This window comes from Citrus clementina, unplaced genomic scaffold (genome assembly GCF_000493195.1).
Source record: "Citrus clementina cultivar Clemenules unplaced genomic scaffold, Citrus_clementina_v1.0 scaffold_9, whole genome shotgun sequence".
Taxonomy (NCBI): Eukaryota; Viridiplantae; Streptophyta; class Magnoliopsida; order Sapindales; family Rutaceae; genus Citrus; species Citrus x clementina.
Window position 1 is genome coordinate 31,205,409 of NW_006261964.1, and position 18,963 is coordinate 31,224,371.

The 18,963-nt window shown below is 35.7% G+C and overlaps 5 protein-coding genes and 1 non-coding gene across 9 annotated transcripts; 2 read left to right on the forward strand and 4 right to left on the reverse strand.

Annotated features, from left to right (window-relative positions):
• Nucleotides 1-1,929: 1,929 nt before the first annotated feature.
• Nucleotides 1,930-4,406, reverse strand: LOC18032712 (aspartic proteinase NANA, chloroplast). Its single transcript, XM_006422254.2, has 2 exons — nt 3,631-4,406; nt 1,930-2,812 (listed from the first exon to the last, which is right to left on the reverse strand). The coding sequence occupies exons 1-2, from the start codon at nt 4,224-4,226 to the stop codon at nt 1,996-1,998; spliced, it is 1,413 nt and encodes a 470-aa protein (XP_006422317.1). The 5' UTR covers nt 4,227-4,406; the 3' UTR covers nt 1,930-1,995.
• Nucleotides 4,407-6,997: 2,591 nt separating this feature from the next.
• LOC18033152 (serine/threonine-protein kinase RHS3) lies at nt 6,998-10,933 on the reverse strand. 3 transcript variants are annotated; one of them, XM_024184198.1, is made up of 4 exons: nt 10,736-10,933; nt 9,910-9,992; nt 8,950-9,785; nt 6,998-7,920 (listed from the first exon to the last, which is right to left on the reverse strand). In XM_024184198.1, the coding sequence occupies exons 2-4, from the start codon at nt 9,946-9,948 to the stop codon at nt 7,041-7,043; spliced, it is 1,755 nt and encodes a 584-aa protein (XP_024039966.1). In that variant the 5' UTR covers nt 9,949-9,992; nt 10,736-10,933; the 3' UTR covers nt 6,998-7,040. The 3 variants fall into 3 exon arrangements, with proteins under 3 accessions (XP_024039966.1, XP_024039961.1, XP_006422318.2); XM_024184193.1 differs by having other exon boundaries at nt 10,682-10,933; XM_006422255.2 differs by having other exon boundaries at nt 10,678-10,933.
• Nucleotides 10,934-11,588: 655 nt separating this feature from the next.
• Nucleotides 11,589-11,692, forward strand: LOC112095543. The gene has a single exon (XR_002903920.1). It is a non-coding gene; the product is annotated as a U6 spliceosomal RNA (small nuclear RNA).
• An 807-nt stretch (nt 11,693-12,499) lies between these two features.
• LOC18032782 (UPF0678 fatty acid-binding protein-like protein At1g79260) lies at nt 12,500-14,820 on the forward strand. Its single transcript, XM_006422257.2, has 3 exons — nt 12,500-12,836; nt 13,024-13,092; nt 14,558-14,820. The coding sequence occupies exons 1-3, from the start codon at nt 12,543-12,545 to the stop codon at nt 14,678-14,680; spliced, it is 486 nt and encodes a 161-aa protein (XP_006422320.1). The 5' UTR covers nt 12,500-12,542; the 3' UTR covers nt 14,681-14,820.
• An 89-nt stretch (nt 14,821-14,909) lies between these two features.
• On the reverse strand, nt 14,910-15,232 carry LOC18033154. Its single transcript, XM_006422256.2, has one exon. The coding sequence runs from the start codon at nt 15,216-15,218 to the stop codon at nt 14,952-14,954; it is 267 nt and encodes an 88-aa protein (XP_006422319.1). The 5' UTR covers nt 15,219-15,232; the 3' UTR covers nt 14,910-14,951.
• On the reverse strand, nt 15,179-18,630 carry LOC18033001. Of its 2 annotated transcripts, none has more exons than XM_024184215.1 (6): nt 18,158-18,630; nt 17,806-17,940; nt 17,671-17,708; nt 17,497-17,563; nt 15,826-16,235; nt 15,179-15,260 (listed from the first exon to the last, which is right to left on the reverse strand). In XM_024184215.1, exons 1-6 carry the CDS (start codon nt 18,332-18,334, stop codon nt 15,242-15,244), a joined length of 846 nt encoding a protein of 281 aa, XP_024039983.1. In that variant the 5' UTR covers nt 18,335-18,630; the 3' UTR covers nt 15,179-15,241. The 2 variants fall into 2 exon arrangements, with proteins under 2 accessions (XP_024039983.1, XP_024039985.1); XM_024184217.1 differs by lacking the exon at nt 15,179-15,260 and adding an exon at nt 15,484-15,583.
• Nucleotides 18,631-18,963: the final 333 nt, after the last annotated feature.

The following is an 18,963-nucleotide window of genomic DNA, read 5'->3' on the forward strand; positions in this document are numbered from 1 at the left end:
AACTATTACATTGTGTTATATAATAATATAATAACATTATATTGTTATATCATATAATATAATAGTTAATTCACAGACTCCAACAAAATTGAAAATTTTGAATTAAATAATATATACATATATAGTATAATAGTTAAAGTGCAAGAACGCTGTTACGCAGCATAGTTGTGTGAAAGGGAAAGACAGAAAGAATACAAATACAATTACAAAAAAGCTAGCCAGCTTGCGCCGGGCCTCAATGCACATGCCGCCCCAAATACAAAGAGATAAAATTGATAGCTCTCGTTAGGTAGCGGGGAAAGCGCCTTGATTTATGTCAAAATCCCACATGAATCTATAAATCTCTCATCATCTTATCAATCATTCGGTTTATTTAATTAATCACTCGTATCATACATTACATATTCTTCTTCGTTTTCTTCATTTATATATAATCTTATAAACACCCATTTCTATTTTGAAATCAGAGTTGTTAGATTGAGTATTTAGGCTTTTTTGTTGAATGAAATCTACATTAAGACTGCTAAGCACGTAATTATTGTTATTTTTTAATTTATTGTACAGAATAATGCTGTATATGTTGTTTAACGTAATCCCTGCACTATCAGGTTAAAAATATATTATATTTCTTTTTTAGTGCCATATCTCAAACTTTACAGTAGTTAACATTCTATATCTTGAATTGTGAGAACGGACACAAATTTGAAGAGATGGAAAAAAGGATCAATTTTGAGAAAATAGAAGATTTCAACATAAACCAATCATCATTTGTATTATCGATGATCGACCAGACCATTCATGGCCTGGCCTGCATTATTGGGTTCCTGAATAGTGCATTGTGGCCGTGCGCGTCACAAATGGTGTCATGCACGTTGATTGAGTTTAGCGGATTAGATTTGTATATATTATTATGTTCATTTTAATTTGAAGGTTAGATATATATATATATATATATAGAGAGAGAGAGAGAGAGAGAGATTTATGGACGTAAGTCATGATCCGATCACGAGTAAACTGTCCCATTCACTAAATAAGTTTCTGATTATTATGTGTATAATTAATTATTGAAGAACTAATTAAGTCACTTTTATACAACACACCATGACGTGACTAAACAGCATTCATAATCATATATAAACTTATCAACCCAATTAAAGTTGTTTATTGAAGATTCATCCCATCTTTTCAATTGTCAATTATCAACCAAATATATGTATATAATTATGATAGAAGTGAAAGCGAGAAGATAAACATGATTCATAAACCAACAAGCACGTAGATAAGAGATTATTTTATCTTAATTAAAATTCTCAATTCGAGATTTGAAAAGATAACTACATTAAATAAGTGTTGGAAAAGTTCTGCCGCCTTAGTAGTCTTATCCATATCGAATTTGAATTAGTCGGGACTCAATGTAGTCTTCGAATACTAGATGATTTAATTAAAAAAAAAATTTACAAAAACTCAAGTTCATAAAAAAAAAAAAAACACATTGACTGATAATATGAAATTATGGATTTTCCCTCTTAAATCCTAAAAATGAAAAAAAAAATAAACAAAAAAGAAGGAAGAAAAAAACTTCAAACTAATGAATAAAAAAAAGACTTCAAATTAACTGCTTAGTACGATTAAAATTTGATAAGTTTCCTTAAAAAAGAAGGCAATAATATTTCAAACAATCTTTCGAGCTCTAGCTATCAAATTCTGTGAAAATAGTAGCATAGCAACAAGTTTTGTCTACTACAAGATGTCATATTACATTCTTAAATTTGACACATTTTGCCTAAATTTAAGCTTATCCGAAGATGCCGTACATGGGTTCACAATAGGCAGGTTGATTACAAAATCACATGATGTTCATAATTGTTCACTAACATTTCAATTTAATTATGAGAATGTGGTGTTAACCCAAAAAAAAAAGATATTTATAAATATGAAGATTAGAAAGAATAATAACAGTAGAGCAAGTTTATTCATCTGAATAAAATCGATCGATCAGGTGGCACAAGTGGAGGGAGCAAACCCCAATCTATCCTTGAGAAGGTCGAATTCCCAGAAATAATTCTGTTGCATAATGTTGCCGATAGCAGAGGCACCAGGCCAAGTGGCCGAGACAAATCCAAGACACCTAATTCCATGAGCAACACGAATGATGTAACTCTTTGTGTGTGGCTCAAATCTAGCCCCATCAGCGAAATGGAAAACCAACTTGGGCACAGAGGATTCATCAAATCCCGTGGAATTGAAGCAGTACTCAAACGGTGCATCTCTCTTCAATCTTTGATATCTAGACAAGGACATTTCCAGTGCAGCCACGACAGGCTTGTATGCCGGCTCCGCTAGAAAGGTGAGAGTTGTGCCTGAATCAAAAGCAGTGCCACCTCCTCTGTTGAAATCCCAAACTTGACTTGGGATATTTAACATTACGCCGCCAATGGAGATGCCTTTTACACTTACTCCATAATCTGGGCCGATCAAACCAAGCAAGGTGTATCGCATTCGCATTCGCATTCGCTTTGATTCTTCACCGAATATGAGATAATTTGAGACATTCTTGTGGCTTAAGTGATCAACAAGACAATAAGCGAACTTGCCTCTTGCGAAAGTACTACCGTTAGTGACTTTTTGAGCAAAAGAGTACTTGTCATAGGATAATCCCAGTACTCCATCAGCTTCTGCAAAGATCTGGCCCTGGATTGTGTCACTGCACCCCATCACCACTTCTTCTATTCTTGTCTTCCCACCATTTTCAAGGCCTATAGTTACTCTCTCTTTCCCGAATATGCCTTTTGCAGCTGACCCGTCTGCGTACCTGTTTCATTTACAGTATTTTCAAACATTACGCATTTTTTTTCCCTATTGTTAGATGGGGCACGCATGCATTAATGTTGCAGTCACATACAACAACAGCAATAAGAAGAAAGAGAAGAAAAAATTGTGGGTCATGTGAAGCTTTACCTACTAACATAACCAGCATTTAAATCTTTTAATTAATGAAGAGCAAAGCAATATGTGTATGGGGTTCCTTAAGCAGAAGCAGCAGCAGCATTGGCATCTATCTATGGCTGAGACCTAGCAGCAGGTTTCGATCGGATGATCTTAATTATTCCAGCTCATCTAAAGGCAAAACTACAATTGAGGCTGAGGATTCACAGAGAAAGAAACAATTGATAAAATCATGTCTCCTCTCATTCATGTGCGACAAGTGATAATTAAAGTAGTTATGTTATCACAAGGGGCCACGCCAGTCCACTTGATGACAACGTAACAATACAATGGCCCCAACTAACTCCTCTGTTCTATCTGGAACAGTACATAACAGTTCTCTCTTAACTTTATATTTTTTACTCGAGATTCAGCCAGATACTACTTGTACTGTGCACTAGATAGTAATTTGCATTGACAGAGGAGAGGAGACAGGACACAGGAGGGCTCAAGCTCATTTAATCGACACCAATTCATACCTACAAATCATACATATTTCTACTCAACTCGTGATATTATTATGAGTTCGCTTTAATTAATGACTTAATTAATTAACTCCGCCTACCTGCTACTCAGACAAAACACATTGGATCCTTTTCTTCTTGGAATCAAACTAAAGAGAAAACTAGATGCATACAGACAAACCTGTAATCATAGGCACAGGGGCTCGTGGGAGTGGGGCAAAAAGTGAGAGAGAAGAGTCTTGCGAACTCAGACTTGCACATATCAGAAGAACAAGGGATTGTTTTGAATGAAGAGGAAAGATCAGCCTTAAACACCCGTCTTCGACTGCCGGCTATTGTCCCTTTCTTGGTACAACTAGGACCACAATGGTATCTGCAACTAATCCAACTGAACTCACTTCCCGTATCCACAATCAACCTAAGCTTTTGTGATGGAGTTCCAACTTTAATCTCCACGAAGTACATCCCTGTTCCGTAATCTCTGCCCGCCTGCAATGGCATTTCAATCGCACTACCACTCGCACCATTATTATTATTATTATTAGTTTGTCTTAGTCGCCGCCCCCGGCGTTTGTTTTGACGAATAATATCATTGTGGAGAAGCTCTTTCATCCGCTCAACTTCACTCATCATAGGCATATTATTGAGCTTAGGTGAATGCCGGTGAATCAACTCCATCCTTACTGCCACAACCATCACCATGCTTGAAAAATGAATTATATTGGAAAATAAAATCACCAAGACCAGGAATATAGGCCTCCTCCCCTTTAACATCATCACGATGATTGATCAAGTGCAAGTTCAAGTTGAAATCGATCGAGGTTGTAGGACAACAAGAAGTCAACAACAATGAAGAAAGAAAGAAGGAGAGAAATTAAGGAAATGAAAAGAAGAGATATCAAAGAAAATAGTTAGAGGTTTTAGCTTTAGCAGTTGGGGACATACATGTACTCGTTAAAAAAGAAGGGAAAAAAATGTATACAGACCATATAGAATGGGAGGCGCATTTATTTTGGGTCTTGGGGCGGGGCGGGGCGGGGCAGGGCAGGCAACATGTCTTTGAGTGTGCAACAATAACGTGTAAGTACCAAGTACTGATGTAATTGCGGCCACTCTTAACCCGCGTCTTGTTTCCATCTTTCTCTGCTTTTCATACATTTTATGTATACGTAACCCATTGCCCTTGTGTATGTACTGTTAATATTATAGCCTATTTTGTATTCTTGATTTGTCTCTTTATATTTTGATTTTGTTTAATCTATGATTGCAACCTCTCTCTCTCTGTCTCTGTCTCTCTGTGTGTAACATAAATATATTCATGGATTGATAAGGTTTAATTAAATAATGACACCATACAAAATTTGGTGAGCAATTATAATACTATATGCCGAATTTACAGGGACATGGTTACTTATTGGGACCTTTGCCACCTCTCTTGAACATGACATTGAGTCATTGACAACCCCAATTTTGTCTCTATATCAATCTAATCCAGTCACTTTATATGATATGTAAATAATGAATCCTATAAACACATTTATATGTCTAACAAGAAAGCTTGAGACTAGTATTCATAAAGATTCACGTACGTACTTAGATCTTTAAAACTGGAGTTACTGAAACTCACACTTGAGTACATATTGAGCAAATGATGGGATCTTAAGTGCATCATACACAATGATTTTGTGCATATCCTTAATCTTATCATGTGATTGGCTATGCGTTTTCTTATTCGCTGCATTTTTTTTTTTTTTAACTTAACTAACAGTTATTCAATATACAAATATATTTGCATGCAGAGTCAAAGTAACCATGAATTAATATGAAAAATGAAAGCTATTGATTTATTCTTCTTCACAAGATATCATACGAGCGGAGAACCGAGTTGGCAGCCAGAAACAGAAGAATGACTTTTCAGATTCACACTGACACAATCTCAGCAAAAGCATCTATTTAAATAAAATTCGCAATATCTCTTATTAGGGATGTTTTGAAGAAATGACATTCAATATTGAAAGAATAAATTAAGTATTCCAACAAATGATCAGATTTGAGTGTGCTAGAAGTTCAATCTCATGTGACATGGGATGTATTTGCAAGGATCCATGTGGTGGCAACCAGTAAGCAAAATGTTTTCTGCATTTTATAGTCATTTCTTTTAAACGGTGTATTGACTTTTTATATGGATGGAATATTTATAGAGACTTTTGCCAAATAACAATTAAAAAGAAAAAAGACTGACAACATTCATTGAGCAATTATTATATAAATAAACTTGGAAAGTATTTGGTTCCTGTAGCAAGAGGAAAATAAAGTATACAATTAGTTGAAAGTCAAAGCCAAATATACATGTCCTCAATTTGAATGAGCTGTATATGATTAATTTTATGCAAACTTGGAGACATGGATTTGTTGACAAAGAAGTTGATTGAATGGTGGTAAGATTTATAAAATCACCGTTTAGGTCGATGTGGAATTTTCAAGTGAAGGAATTGAATACAGCTAGAAATGATTGGATCGGATGTGATCTTGAGAGTTAGTAGCTGAAATTCTGCCTTGTTACCTGGAAATTTGACCTATTCTTTCCGCGTAATTTTACACACTCCATTTAGAAATGACAACTTCTATCCCATTCTGTCTTTGATGATCGCCCATTAAAATCTTTGGATGGTTCCGTTGAAAGTGTACATTTTTGGAAAAAACTATGTCTTGCACTTGCACTCAACAGATCCTTCTGTATGTCCCTTGCACTTAATATGAAAGCTTCATAAAATAAGCTAAGCAAGTTGAGTGAAGGCAAGGAAATGTCTCATCTGACATTTCAATTTGGCAAGCTATAAAGTGGCTTTGCGTTAGACTACACACAAAACAATATACAATATACTTGTATAATCAACCTTTAATGTACATCATGAATTTGCCGTGCCTTGACAAGAAAGACATACCACGGTCCCATGATCAGATTCACTCGTGAAGGGATAGGATCAATAATTTTTCTTTCAGTGCCTTTACAGGGAAGAAGTATGCCCCACCCCCCCCCCCCCCCCCCCCAAAAAAAAAAAAGGCATGAGGGTCATGTCTGGGAAACAGACAATCTGATATCAATCTCTTTTTGAGATGATAATTTCCTTTTTGCAGAATATTCTGATCTAATTATTCTTCTATGGATTTGGTTTTCTGAAAATATATTGTCCAACAATATCCATTAGCAAGAGAAAAATACTGCAGCTGTCGATAGCATGAGAACAAGTGCAAAGGATCTTGTGAATTATTCTTTTTGTCACCACGAATATTACAGATAAAATGTGGTAATATCATATAATGGTCATGCCTAAACGCTATGAGAATTGACAAATAAGAAATTTGGAAGAACAGGAATTCCCAACCCTACACATACAAAATTTATTCCTTCTCACTTAGAAAATGAACAGATGAAACTCTGGTGAAAGGAAATGTTGATCAGCCTTCAACACATATTTATCTTATTAAGATTCTTTTTTTTCATTTTATTTTTTGTTTTGTTCTTTGTACAAATATAAATGCTTCCCTAAAGATGCAGCATTGTCGTCCATGTAGGAGAGAGTTTTATTACTAAAAGTACTCGAATTCTACGTAAGAATCTTTAGGACTATCACCATTTTTGTGGTCGACTGCAGCTTCTGCTGCCGCTACTACCTTCTTTTCTGCAGCAGCAGAGGCTTGGTCTTTGCCAGCAAAAACTGAAAAGTCTACAGGTTCAGGTATGTGGGGAGGCAATGCGCTTCGTACTAATGCCCAGTTCACTCCCTCGAAAAATGGATGCTGTTTAATTTCAGTAGCACCTCTTTTGTAAGCAATTCTCTTGTGGGGTTCTTTCACTAATAGTCCTCTTATAAGATCACGAGCCACAAAGCTGACCTGAGGAGTTTCCGGAAATCTCAGTGGTTGGCCTACTACATTGAAAAGTGTTGCGCGATTTCCTTGTCCTTTGAACGGAGTAGTTCCATGTAACAGTTCATATAAGAAAATCCCAAATGTCCACCAATCTACTGCACTACCGTGACCCTCTCCTCGAATGATCTCTGGAGCCAAATATTCATGGGTCCCGACAAAGGACATTGATCTTACATTTGTAGGTTCTGCCATCAATTCTGGAAGTGCACCTCCAACACAGGGGCCAAAATCTGATTTAGATTTGCGATTCTTTTTTGAAGGCAAAATGCGTGGGAAAAAAGTTGATGGCTGCATACATCCATGTACTGCATATTCATCATTTAGAATGCCTCCACCACCACCACTACCATTGTTTACACTTACAGATGAAGACTTGACTAGCGTGGGACTGACAGAGCATCGAAGCGACAAGTCAAAGTCCGAAAGCATGATGTGACCCTCATCTCTTACTAGCACATTCTCTGGCTTTAAATCTCTATACACAATGCCTAGCATGTGTAGATATTCAAGTGCTAACAGCACCTCGGATGCGAAAAACCTGTTAAAGGATGGGGCAGTGAAGAAATAAGGTATTCATTTGCTAATTTCATTTTCAAAATGTTTTGAGTAAGAACAGCAATCATTTGAAAGCGGAATTTATCACAATAGCTTTAAGAGTTGATCTAAAGGGAAGAATCTATTGTGATTTGCCAAATCATGAAAGAAAAAGGCTTTAAGAGCAAACATTGAACATGATAGTTCAAGTATTTTCAACCATTCTATAATGATTTGAGCAACATTGGTCAACTAACATATGCGTCTACCTTTCCACAGAGGGAGGAGCCGTTATCCACAGGCAATGATACCGTCAAGATAATCGCCGGGGTATATTCAAGGGGATGAATGAAAAAACTATTCAATTTAAACCATGGAAATAGCAAATGTCACTGCAAATACTTAGATTGTCTTGTTGTTAGAATTGCAATAATGCAACCAAATTTAAGCAACATAAACTCCTTTAGATGTACTCAGTTCATCGAGAGAACAAGAAACAATCCAACAGAGTTACTAAAGGATGAAAAAGAAAAGGTGATAGAAGGTTTAAAAACACAAAGTCCTGGCACTCAGCCAGAAACATAGGGATATGAATTGACAACGTCGATCTCATGTAAAGAGCATGCATGGTAAGGAAGGCCGTGTCATGCCCAGTATCGGTACATAAAAAGACCTCTAATCTCAATTAAAGGCCCCTCAAGGTAAAGAATTGAGACACTTAATAAAATGACAGAAAATGTGATAGGAACTCGAGCATAATATAAAACATAAGTACCTCTCTAGCATCTCAATCTGTAGATCCTAATCCTGTAGAATAATTTTCCTATGGTTTCCAAGTGTATTCTGTCATTGAGCTCTAACTGTTCTAAGAGGAAGGGTTTGTCTTGTTCTCGATTTAGATCTCATTTGTCTCGATTCATTAACAGGTTACCAACTAAGTTTTAATATGCTGCTAAGTTAAACCAGTGCTACTTGAAAAATGAAATCATGGTCGATTTAAAACACCAGCAATAGTACTTGTTTAGTAACTAACCTTGCAGCATCCTCTGTAAAGTACTTATTTGGTTGCTTCTGTCGAAGTGAATGGAGATTGCCTCCACTGCAAAATTCCATGACCAAGCAATAGAACTTATCAGTCTCAAAGTAAGAGTATAAAGTGGGCAAGAATGGATGGTCCAGAAGTCCAAGAATTTCCCTTTCAGTCTGCGCTCGCAATAACTTATTTCTACTGGCAAGAGATGCTTTGTCCATGACTTTCATAGCAAAGTATGTGTTAGTTCCTCTGAGTTCAACCAGATAGACGCTGCCAATATCTCCATAGCCAAGACGCTTGAGAAGACGAAAATTGCTGAGGCCAATTGGAGGACCTCTCAAACTGATCATATTAATGGCATCCCATCGTACATCACCGCCCGTATGTGGCTTAACAGGTGCACTTGAGCTCTCCAAGCTGTCACTACGACTGCTGCAATTGCTACTTCCATGGCCATGGTTAGTCAGAGAATTTGCATGCTTTATATCCCCCGGCATTGTAACTGTCGACGGTTCGGAATTTGGTGGCTTCTTTTGGCTTGGAAGTGGGCGTTGGTTAGTGATTGAATTGGTCCGAGGCTTGGTTAGAGGATCCATCTTTCTGGGATCAAAATGAGGATTGCATACTACATTTTCAGTAATCTTTGGAATTGTAGATGCATTTTCATATGCTCTAGGTGAACCAGGAGCTGCTGATTCAGCAGTAAACTTTGCTTTCCAATTCCAATCCGCCTTCTTGCTCTTTGGGTGGTCATACTGTAAATTATAGGTCAAATGGGCCGTCTTCTTCTGTTGTCCGTAATTTGCAGGTTCTTCTCCAGCCGTTTCCTGGCTCCACTGCATCCATAGACAACACAATGAACACATCAAGCTTCAACATCAATTTTCTGTGAAATGAAAAAGTACAGGAATACATATTAATACATGTAAACAGCAAAATAACGAAAGGAGAAATAATTACCTCAGATGAGTCGAGCGTCTTGTTTGGCCTTGATGACATTAATATTAATGGGGCAATATATTTACACCCCTCAACAGATTTTCCTAATCATAGTTGCAGACAAAAAATATACATTCAGTTTGGACGCAAAAAGCCAAGTACATAATTTGATACATTGATTGTTAGTCTTTCAAATGATATGGCAACTCTCAAACGCATACAATTCATAGCAGGCATACCTTTGCATTCAGCGCGCGCGCGCAGGCAACCCTATATATAATATATGTATAAGTGCAATTATATTATGATCGTTTTACGAACTAATTATTCAAACAAAACAGATCATCGCCTTGAATTGATGAACAAAAGCTCATCACAAATCATATACGTGCGCCATTGCCAATGATATTGAATTATAATTGGTAGTGGATTGTGGGGTGCACGTCAGGTGCAAAGTGATACTCATTTGGCGTCAAAATTGGAATGTTCAATCAATGAGATATACATACATCCAGGTTTTGACGTTGACTCGGATTCTGATTAATATATAGCTAGCAAATTCGTAATCTATTCTATTCTAGTAAGTGTATTTTACATGGGGAACAATACATGAAGGCATCGCATGCAAAGCACAAAAGAAACGTTGACAATGATAACCATATACATTCGATCATGGTCTGCATTGCCATTGGCATTGGCATTGGCATTGGCATGTGAAGGTAATATTGCTGATATAATACAAAGAAAAAGAAAAGAGTGACCCTATTCGAAAGAGATTTCAGAACGTACAAACCAGAGAATTCAGAAATATTGCTAAAAGAAAATGCTAGGCTCCGGTGATGACAACCTTTTGATCGATAACTCTCTTTTTGGAATGAATGGATTAATAAAAAGGAACGAAAAAGGTGGTTAGAGGATAGATCATAGGAGGGAAATGAAATGAAATGCAATGAGGATAATGGAAATCATGAGTTGGTGGTTGTCTGTACCACCAACCATGCAATCCATAATCATGATCAACAAATATTGGAGGACGTGTGGGTTTTCTTCAAGATTGTGAGAAATTTATGGAACAAAAGATAGAGAAAAAAAAAAAAAAAAAGAGTTCGATAATTTATACGCTTGTAACAAATTAAAGCAGGAGAACACTACAAATAACAAAGTGAAAAAAATAATTAATAAAAATAATGATGATATTGGATTGAAAGAAATAATTCGAAAGGAAGTAAAATTGGTCTTAGCTACAAAAACGGATGTTTAAGTGGATTAGCGTTTAATTCTCCTTGTAAATATATATATAAAGCTTTGACTGGATTCACCATTCTCTAATCTGTAGTAATTAACCACATCATCCTGATTCATTCCCTTTAATTTTTAAAATACTCAATAATAGATTCTCAAATAATGCTGGAATACGTTGGTCATTGAAGCCAATTTCTGATTAAACCATTACGACTGAATTTTAAAATATTTGGTTCACATGGCTAAGAATGTTTTAATTTTCCTACCATGAAGGATTCGGGGGATTCATTTAATTTTCTTCAATTTTTTTTTAAATTACCTATTTATGAAAACAAATAGGTAATTTAAACTCATTTGCTAAGGTTTTATAGTGATGTCACTCTTACTCTTCCTTGCGGAGTAGATGCATAAATATACACTGCTAACTTATACCTAAAACTAATTAATGTCGGACAGTCGTCTCTTCGGAGACATCCGTTAAAATTGTGAACATACATTTAAGGATTAGGCATGGCTCTTGCACAAGGATGACACATGGTCCAAATTTGTATACCATACTTACAACTTAATACAATTAGAGTTGGTAAATCAAGAGTTTGGGCTGGATTTTTTTTCAAACTCAGGTCCAAGTCTAAGTTATTGAGAATATGCTCACATTTTTTTTAAATCCATCAAAAAATTATAAGGTCGGGCTTGGGTCTTCATTAATTTTAAAATAAATTTTTAATAAAGTAAAAAAAATTAAATTAAAAATAATTATTCAATACATAATAAAATAATAATTTAATACACAAAATATTAGTAATACAACATAATAAATCATAAATACTAATATAAAAAACATATTAATATAATATTTTGAGTTTTTTAATTTAATAATATTTTTATTTATAAATTAAAAAACTCGAGTTTTTTTTTTTTTTTTCCTAAGCCTTTATCTAGAGTTCAATGTATGCGAACTTTATATTTTCGGCCTATAGTTAAGCCTAATTCATGCCGGCTGAGCTTGAACTCCACGGGCCTAATTCAAACTTTTTTATCAACTCTAAACATAAGGCAAAGGTCTAGTTAAGTAGTTTTTAAATAATTTTATTTAATTAACTATTTCAGTTCCAATTTTAAAGGGATTTGCGTTAAAGATTTGATTTGAACTTTATTCACTCAACCTTTTTAAAATAGAAAATAGAAATGATGGCATGCCGGCAGTCTAAACTAGAACGGATACGTGTGCTTATCTTTAGGAAAATGTTGGGGTGTCGTTTTACATTAGAGTAAAACAATAGGGATGCAAATGTACTTTTACTACCGAAACATTAAAAAAATATGGGTAAACGCCGGCAGGCCGAGGCAAAAGCATTGGTTTATTAGAACGGCGAGAAGAGGAAAATGAATCGAAGTGTGAAATTGGGGAAATGGAGAGTGGTGGTGGAGTTCCAGTACACCCAGCAATAGCACCAATATCCTACTTGCTGGGAACATGGAGAGGCCAAGGCTCGGGTGGGTACCCTACCATCAATGCCTTCGATTATGGAGAAGAGCTCAATTTCACACATTCTGGTGGCAAGCCAGTGATAGCATATACCCAGAAGACTTGGAAACTGGGTTCAGGAGAGCCTATGCATGCTGAGAGTGGCTACTGGAGGCCCAACCCTGATGGTTCCATTGAAGTTGTCATTGCTCAAAGCACTGGCCTTGTTGAAGTTCAGGTTAGTTTTCAGTTAGTTACATATAATTCAGTACCATACTCATATGGATATTATATTCCCAATAATGTTATGGAGCACTATAGTATATAGAGAGAGCACTTCAGCCTATTTCTGGTTGATTTGCAAATTACTAAATTATTTACACTTTGAAAGTTCTTTCATTATCTCTTATTGATATCCTCTCCAGAAAGGAACATATAATGCAGAAGAGAAAGTAATCAAGCTTCAGAGTGAACTTGTGGGAAATGCTTCCAAGGTAATTTTGTTATTTCTGTATTAGCTACTTTACTGACCTGTAATATGTCTAATCTTATTAGTAGATGATAGTACATGTTATTGTGACAATAATATTTATGGGGGTCAGTTTTGTAATGCTATAATTTTTAAAATAATTGTTATTAATTATGTTGTAGAAATAAACAACTCTGAAGAGAATCAGTTGCATTTAACGTTGTAGGTTTTAAAATTATTCATATGTATTTAGTAAATCTTATTATGAATAAAGTAATGAAAATTTTTTTTTGTACATTTATAAATATGTATATGTATAATAGTTTTTATTGTGTATATGCTATAATTGATAACTAAAGAATTATTTTATTAATTTTATTTTGTTATCTCACTATAATGAGTTGATGATTTTATTTCATAGTTGAATAATGATGTTTTTGAATTTTTACAATATTAGTAAGGATATATTAAATTGTACTAAGTATAAAATTAATTCTTAAAGTCAGTTTTCCAAAAGGTATTTCTTCTTTGTTTTTTAAAAATCTACTAAAGAATAGAGTGATTTTCTAAAATTAATTTTTCAAAAAATTTACTAAATACTAAAATTAGCTATTAATTTTTTAAAATCATTTGGAGTGACTAGAAAACGTTCATAGCCTAGAAAAAAGAAATATCCGACCATTCTAAATGTGTAACACATATACTACCCCTCGGTCCTCACCTTCATACTGATTAAGGGATCGTCAACCACTTATGTTCCATGTTTCTCGAGCAATTGCATCACTGACATTGTGCTAATAAATAGTAATTAGAAAATGATTGGCTGCTTTATCGGCTGAATCTTGAATTGAGGCACAGAGGTTTCTATTTTGTACAAATTAAGAAACTGATTGCAAAGAGTTTTACCTTTCTTTGATTGATTTCCGTAAGAGAAGATACGGTGGTTGCGTTTAGCAGCTTATGTATAACTAGCCCCTGGTAGCATGAGCATATGAACCGGTTGGTCTTTGGTCCACAGTGAGATCTATTGCTTTGATAAGCGTCCTGGTTCAACATCTTTTGATTTTTTTTTTTTTTTGGGCCAAATTTCTTGAAATGGAGTGATATTATGCTCCACATATATCCCATGTCTTGCACCATAGCATGGTCTGTAAAGATGTTGTGGAGAATTGAGCTATTTCTTATGACCGCATTATAGAACTGAATGTATTTGGGCAATCTGATTTCAATACTTCAATGTGGATATAATGAACTGCCCCGTGCCATTACCACAGTTCATATTGAAGAGATTTGTATTTTGTTCGGCCGGGGGTTCTCTCTCTATTTGGCTACCATCTGATAGAAGTCTTAGCAATTAGGACTAGTTTTGGCATAGATCATTATCTAAATTCCTGTGGTGTTCATCTGTTGACTTGAAAGAGTATTTTTTTTCTGCTATGGATATTTCTTAACTTTAATTCAATTTCCTATTTTCACTTGAACTCATTCAGGTGCGAGAGGTAAGCAGAGTTTTTGAGCTGGTTAATGGTGAACTGCGTTATGTGGTTCAAATGGCTACCAACCACCTGACTAGTCTTCGTCCACATCTGAAAGCCGTGCTCAGGAAACTATGATTGTACAATCACTATGTTATTTCTCTTGATATACTGGCAAAGCGCTCTATGAATGAGCATCTGTTGTAGTGGTACTGACTTGTTGGGGAAGGTTTTGGTTTCATAATAATAAAAAACTGCTCTCATATACTTGACCATTATACATGCATACATGAAACAAATGAAACACTACATACATAAGATTACTTATTGCAAACTTCGAAGATTGATGCTCATTGCAGTCAGAGCCGTTGATTCTGTATGTATAGAGAAAGAGCGAGAGTAGAGCTGGCTAGCCAGTGCCAGTGACACCTAAGTCGGGCTTCTTCTTCTGCTGCTGCTGCTGATTGTTATCATCTATTCCAGTGGCGGCAGCACCGAAAACAGGACCTCCTCTGCCAGCAGCATCTTCAACCTTGTCCTGGAGTTTATCAATCTGAATGCCACGCTCGTCTTCCCTGGAATGGAGGTCGGTCCTTGGGTTATGGTCTTGTGGCACTGACTCGTATGTTGTTGCCGTCCTTGAACCCGGTGGCTGTGCTCCTTGTGCCCCTGACATTCTTCTTCTTATTTATCTTCTGCTTAATTATTTCTTCTACGTCTGCCATAACAGATTGACTCTTATCTCCTTTTATAATCGACAAAGAAATTTGATATTGATCCCAAGCTAGGACACGTTTCTGTAAGTGAATCTTCGTGGCGTTCACATAACACAACTAGTATTGACACTTGTGATCCATGCCACATAATTACTTAGCCCCAATCCACTATTCCACTTCTCCTCTCATTTTTATCAGTTAAATACTTGTGATGCAAGCGTCGTATAAGTGAGAATCAAATTGATATAAAAGTTAACTAAAAGCCAAAAGTCACTTGCAAGGGATTGACGTACAAATATTCTGCGAGTGCAAAGTAACCTATAAACTGATACAAGAAGTAACCAACAATAATTTAAATGATAACTTCCTATAGAATTCAAAATGATAAACAAGTGATTTGCAAGTGAAATATGGCTATTTTGACGTATAACCTGACAAAAATGGGACATATGCAGTCAAGTCATACTGAACTACAAAAGTGAACCACATTGAATACCTAGATATATATTAACATACAGCAATAGTGAACAGAAAATCTAAATATAAAAATTAATTGCATGATCTCACATTATTGCAGACACAGCCAGGCTAACAAGGAATCCTAATAAAGCACCAGCTACGACTTCAACCTCAGTGTGTCCAATTGATTCTTTGAACATAATCGAATTATCCACCTTTTTTTCTGATCCTTCTTGGACGTCATCTGCTAATCCAAAAGGCAATACCATCTCTTCAGTTTGCCTTGTCTTCTTACTGGATCTTAATAATAGAGGGGAAGCATTTGTTGAGTTTGATGCATAAGATTTTGTTTCATTAGCCAACAGAGAACCTAAGCACTCCATATTTGATGTGGATGGTGCTCCTTCTTGGCCATCAATCAAATTATCTCTGTCCTTGGAGACCGTTGAGTTAACTTGTGCCTTAGCTAGGTGCCTGTTTAGTGCTTTTGCATGAACTCCTACTTCCCTTCTCACCCCCTGCAAAAGTTGGAAGCCACTCTTAGATTGAAGTTTGCAGTCATAACCGTATTATACAATTAATCTACATATGAAAATCCTAAAGATCTCCATTAATGCAGCTAGATGCATGTTGAAGAATAAATTAGTCTTGATGTGATACGACCAGCACTTCAAATTCTCGACAGAGAACTTTTGAGATGTCATTCAATGCTACACCAGCACAAGTCAAAATTATTGTATGTATAAGCAGAGTGCTCTCAAACCAGCATGGGCGAATAACCAGAATTGACCATTTAATTGGGGTTACGATTCTGCCTGATGAACTTCCAAGCAACGCACCCACAAGAAAATTTAAGGAATGAAAAAGAACAGTAGGTGTTCTGTGCACGCAATCTTTGTAGAGAAGACTCACCTGCTTTCGAGGGTCACTATGCAAAAGGTAATTGTCATCAATAACTCCAATTCGGAAAATAAAAAGCAAGTAGCCTATTTTTCAGCTCTAGAAGGAAGTAGGAACAAAGGCCCAGAGTTCTTTGCTTTCATCTCTCTTAATTCATACACTCATAACCATGATCCTCAAACCTGGTATCCGTCTTTAACAAGAATACAGTCAAGCTATAGGATTTTCTCCATTGCAAATTCATTAGAGAAAAACTAGTCAGTGACTGGAAAAGTTCCCAATAGATAAGCTTCTGCTTAGATAAAGAAAAGTCAGTTTTTTTCAATATCATTCACAATCCAGCGTTTGGTAGCTCAAGCTTAAGTCCTTCGAGGTACTTTATAATGTGAGTGTAGGGAATTCTTGGTCCTTTAGATTAGACATCTTTAAGTTATCAACATGAAGGAATGAACATATATTGTACGAGAGAAAATTGATATTGACAGTTGTTGAATGTGCCTGGTGATGAACAAACTACAGAGCTAAACTCAATCAAATGAAATTCAACAATGAACGAGCTATATGAGAGTCTGATCCAACTAAACTGAAACAAGCTTGAAGAAACGAACAAGAGGCAGCACTAAGATATAAGCATCAGAAGCTCCTTTTTAAGCCTCATAAAGGATCAACTACTTTAAAATTCTCTACTTGTGTCTGTCCATTATCTTAGTATTGCTAAATACCCATCTTTAACAGTTCAGAATATTTGGTCAAGATCAGATGATACATGGCTGCATAGTCATTGTAATTAAGAGGCTTCTTTCTCTAAGCAACATCATCGAGAAGAAAATCATTCCATTGTATTCATTTATACGAATAAAAATTCACCAACAAGCATACCTGAGCATCATACATGACAAGGCCAGCATAGACCACTGTTAAGCCAAAAAACGAATCTGAGAAACCCCTGCAATCCATGAAAACAAAGATAAGAGGACAAGCTTTCTGGCCCAAAATTAACAAAACTTGCAAATTGTTAGTCCGAATAGCAGAAACAAGGAACAATGCAATAACCTTTCAAGGGCAAGGCCTGTTGCAGCAGCCACGACACACTATATACCAAGCAGTAACAAGAGTTAAAAGGTAAATCAGATGAAAGGGAAAATAATAATAATAATGAGTATTTTAATGCAAAGAGAGGAGACATACAGAGGAATGGGTAGAAGGGAAACCACCAGCCTGAAATGCAGCCTTTAAATCAAAATCTTTACCATAAAGAAGAGAGCCTGTGACTGGCTTTGAAAGTTGCCCTATTGCCGCTGACACCCCTGCTGCTATCAACACCTTCGATTTTTTTTTTTGATTGAATAATAATACATAATACACAATGTCATGGCTATACTCCACATACCCAGAAGAGAAAAAACCAAAAAAAAAGAAAAAAGAAAAAAAAGAAATTGCATGTCCATTGAAGAGTAAAAAAAAGAATACATTGAAACTACTAGAACAATATCCTCAAACCCAACTTGGAGAAGAAAGGTGAATCAAAATCTTTACCTACCTTGTTATGAACAACTTGAGCAATATCCTCAAATCCCACGTGGAGGAGACAGGTGAATTTACAAGTTCTTCTACTTGGGTGGTTTCTAAAACGATCAAGATTGTGATTGTGGCTGAGGAAGGCCCTTTGCGACGATAGAGCACATGAATTCAGAGAGGTACAGCACTGCACTAGCATATTATCCGTATTCAGTTTCACTGATTATTTTAACAAACAACAGCCCAACTGAAAATTGAAGACAGAGATTGGCCTTTGCTTATTGCTTATTTAGCTATGTTCGATTGAAATTTGATTTCTTGAGTTTTAAGTGGTCTGTTTCTCTTCTCTGTCTGTGTTAGTCCCCTTTGTCTGGCTATTCTCCATATGCTTATTCGTCGGTCTCTGACTACATATATATTCCTTTCGTCGTCACTGGCTCAGATTGAAATTGAGGTAAGAAATGGTACGGTGTTAAATATGTTAAAGTCAACAAATTGTTGGTTGCACCAATAATTGTAGAGAAGCAAAATCAAAATTGATTTTGTAGCCGAAAAGAAAGAATTGACAAAGGGGATGAATTTAAAAAATAATTATAATTATAAATAATATATTTTTAATTATTTTATTTTTTGTAAAATAATTTATTTTTTTTATAAATAGTTAAGGATTTTATTCATTTGAAATCATTTTAAAATTGTTAAGCTTATAAGTTTCTAAGCTTTTGAGAGAAGTGAGAGGTTTGGGGAATTTATATTTTCTGCAGAATGTGAGAATACTGGATATATTTGGATTTCTGGAAAATGAGATTCGTTACTCAAATATTGTAT

What these genes read in the sequence shown, in the direction of transcription:
- LOC18032712 (XM_006422254.2), bottom strand. Translation starts at nt 4,226, where the DNA reads ATGATGTTAAAGGGGAGGAGGCCTATATTCCTGGTCTTGGTGATTTTA. An exon ending in CCCTGTGCCTATGATTACAG is followed by an intron (nt 2,813 to 3,630) that starts GTTTGTCTGTAT and finishes TAAATGAAACAG; the next exon opens with GTACGCAGACGGGTCAGCTG.
- LOC18032782 (XM_006422257.2), top strand. Translation starts at nt 12,543, where the DNA reads ATGGAGAGTGGTGGTGGAGTTCCAGTACACCCAGCAATAGCACCAATA. An exon ending in CTGGCCTTGTTGAAGTTCAG is followed by an intron (nt 12,837 to 13,023) that starts GTTAGTTTTCAG and finishes TATCCTCTCCAG; the next exon opens with AAAGGAACATATAATGCAGA. An exon ending in TTGTGGGAAATGCTTCCAAG is followed by an intron (nt 13,093 to 14,557) that starts GTAATTTTGTTA and finishes GAACTCATTCAG; the next exon opens with GTGCGAGAGGTAAGCAGAGT.
- LOC18033001 (XM_024184215.1), bottom strand. Translation starts at nt 18,334, where the DNA reads ATGCTAGTGCAGTGCTGTACCTCTCTGAATTCATGTGCTCTATCGTCG. An exon ending in CTCAAGTTGTTCATAACAAG is followed by an intron (nt 17,941 to 18,157) that starts GTAGGTAAAGAT and finishes AAAAAATCGAAG; the next exon opens with GTGTTGATAGCAGCAGGGGT. An exon ending in ACAGGCCTTGCCCTTGAAAG is followed by an intron (nt 17,564 to 17,670) that starts GTTATTGCATTG and finishes CATGGATTGCAG; the next exon opens with GGGTTTCTCAGATTCGTTTT.
- LOC18033152 (XM_024184198.1), bottom strand. Translation starts at nt 9,948, where the DNA reads ATGTCATCAAGGCCAAACAAGACGCTCGACTCATCTGAG. An exon ending in AGACGCTCGACTCATCTGAG is followed by an intron (nt 9,786 to 9,909) that starts GTAATTATTTCT and finishes CTATGGATGCAG; the next exon opens with TGGAGCCAGGAAACGGCTGG. An exon ending in TTTACAGAGGATGCTGCAAG is followed by an intron (nt 7,921 to 8,949) that starts GTTAGTTACTAA and finishes ATCCTTTAACAG; the next exon opens with GTTTTTCGCATCCGAGGTGC.
- LOC18033154 (XM_006422256.2), bottom strand. Translation starts at nt 15,218, where the DNA reads ATGTCAGGGGCACAAGGAGCACAGCCACCGGGTTCAAGGACGGCAACA.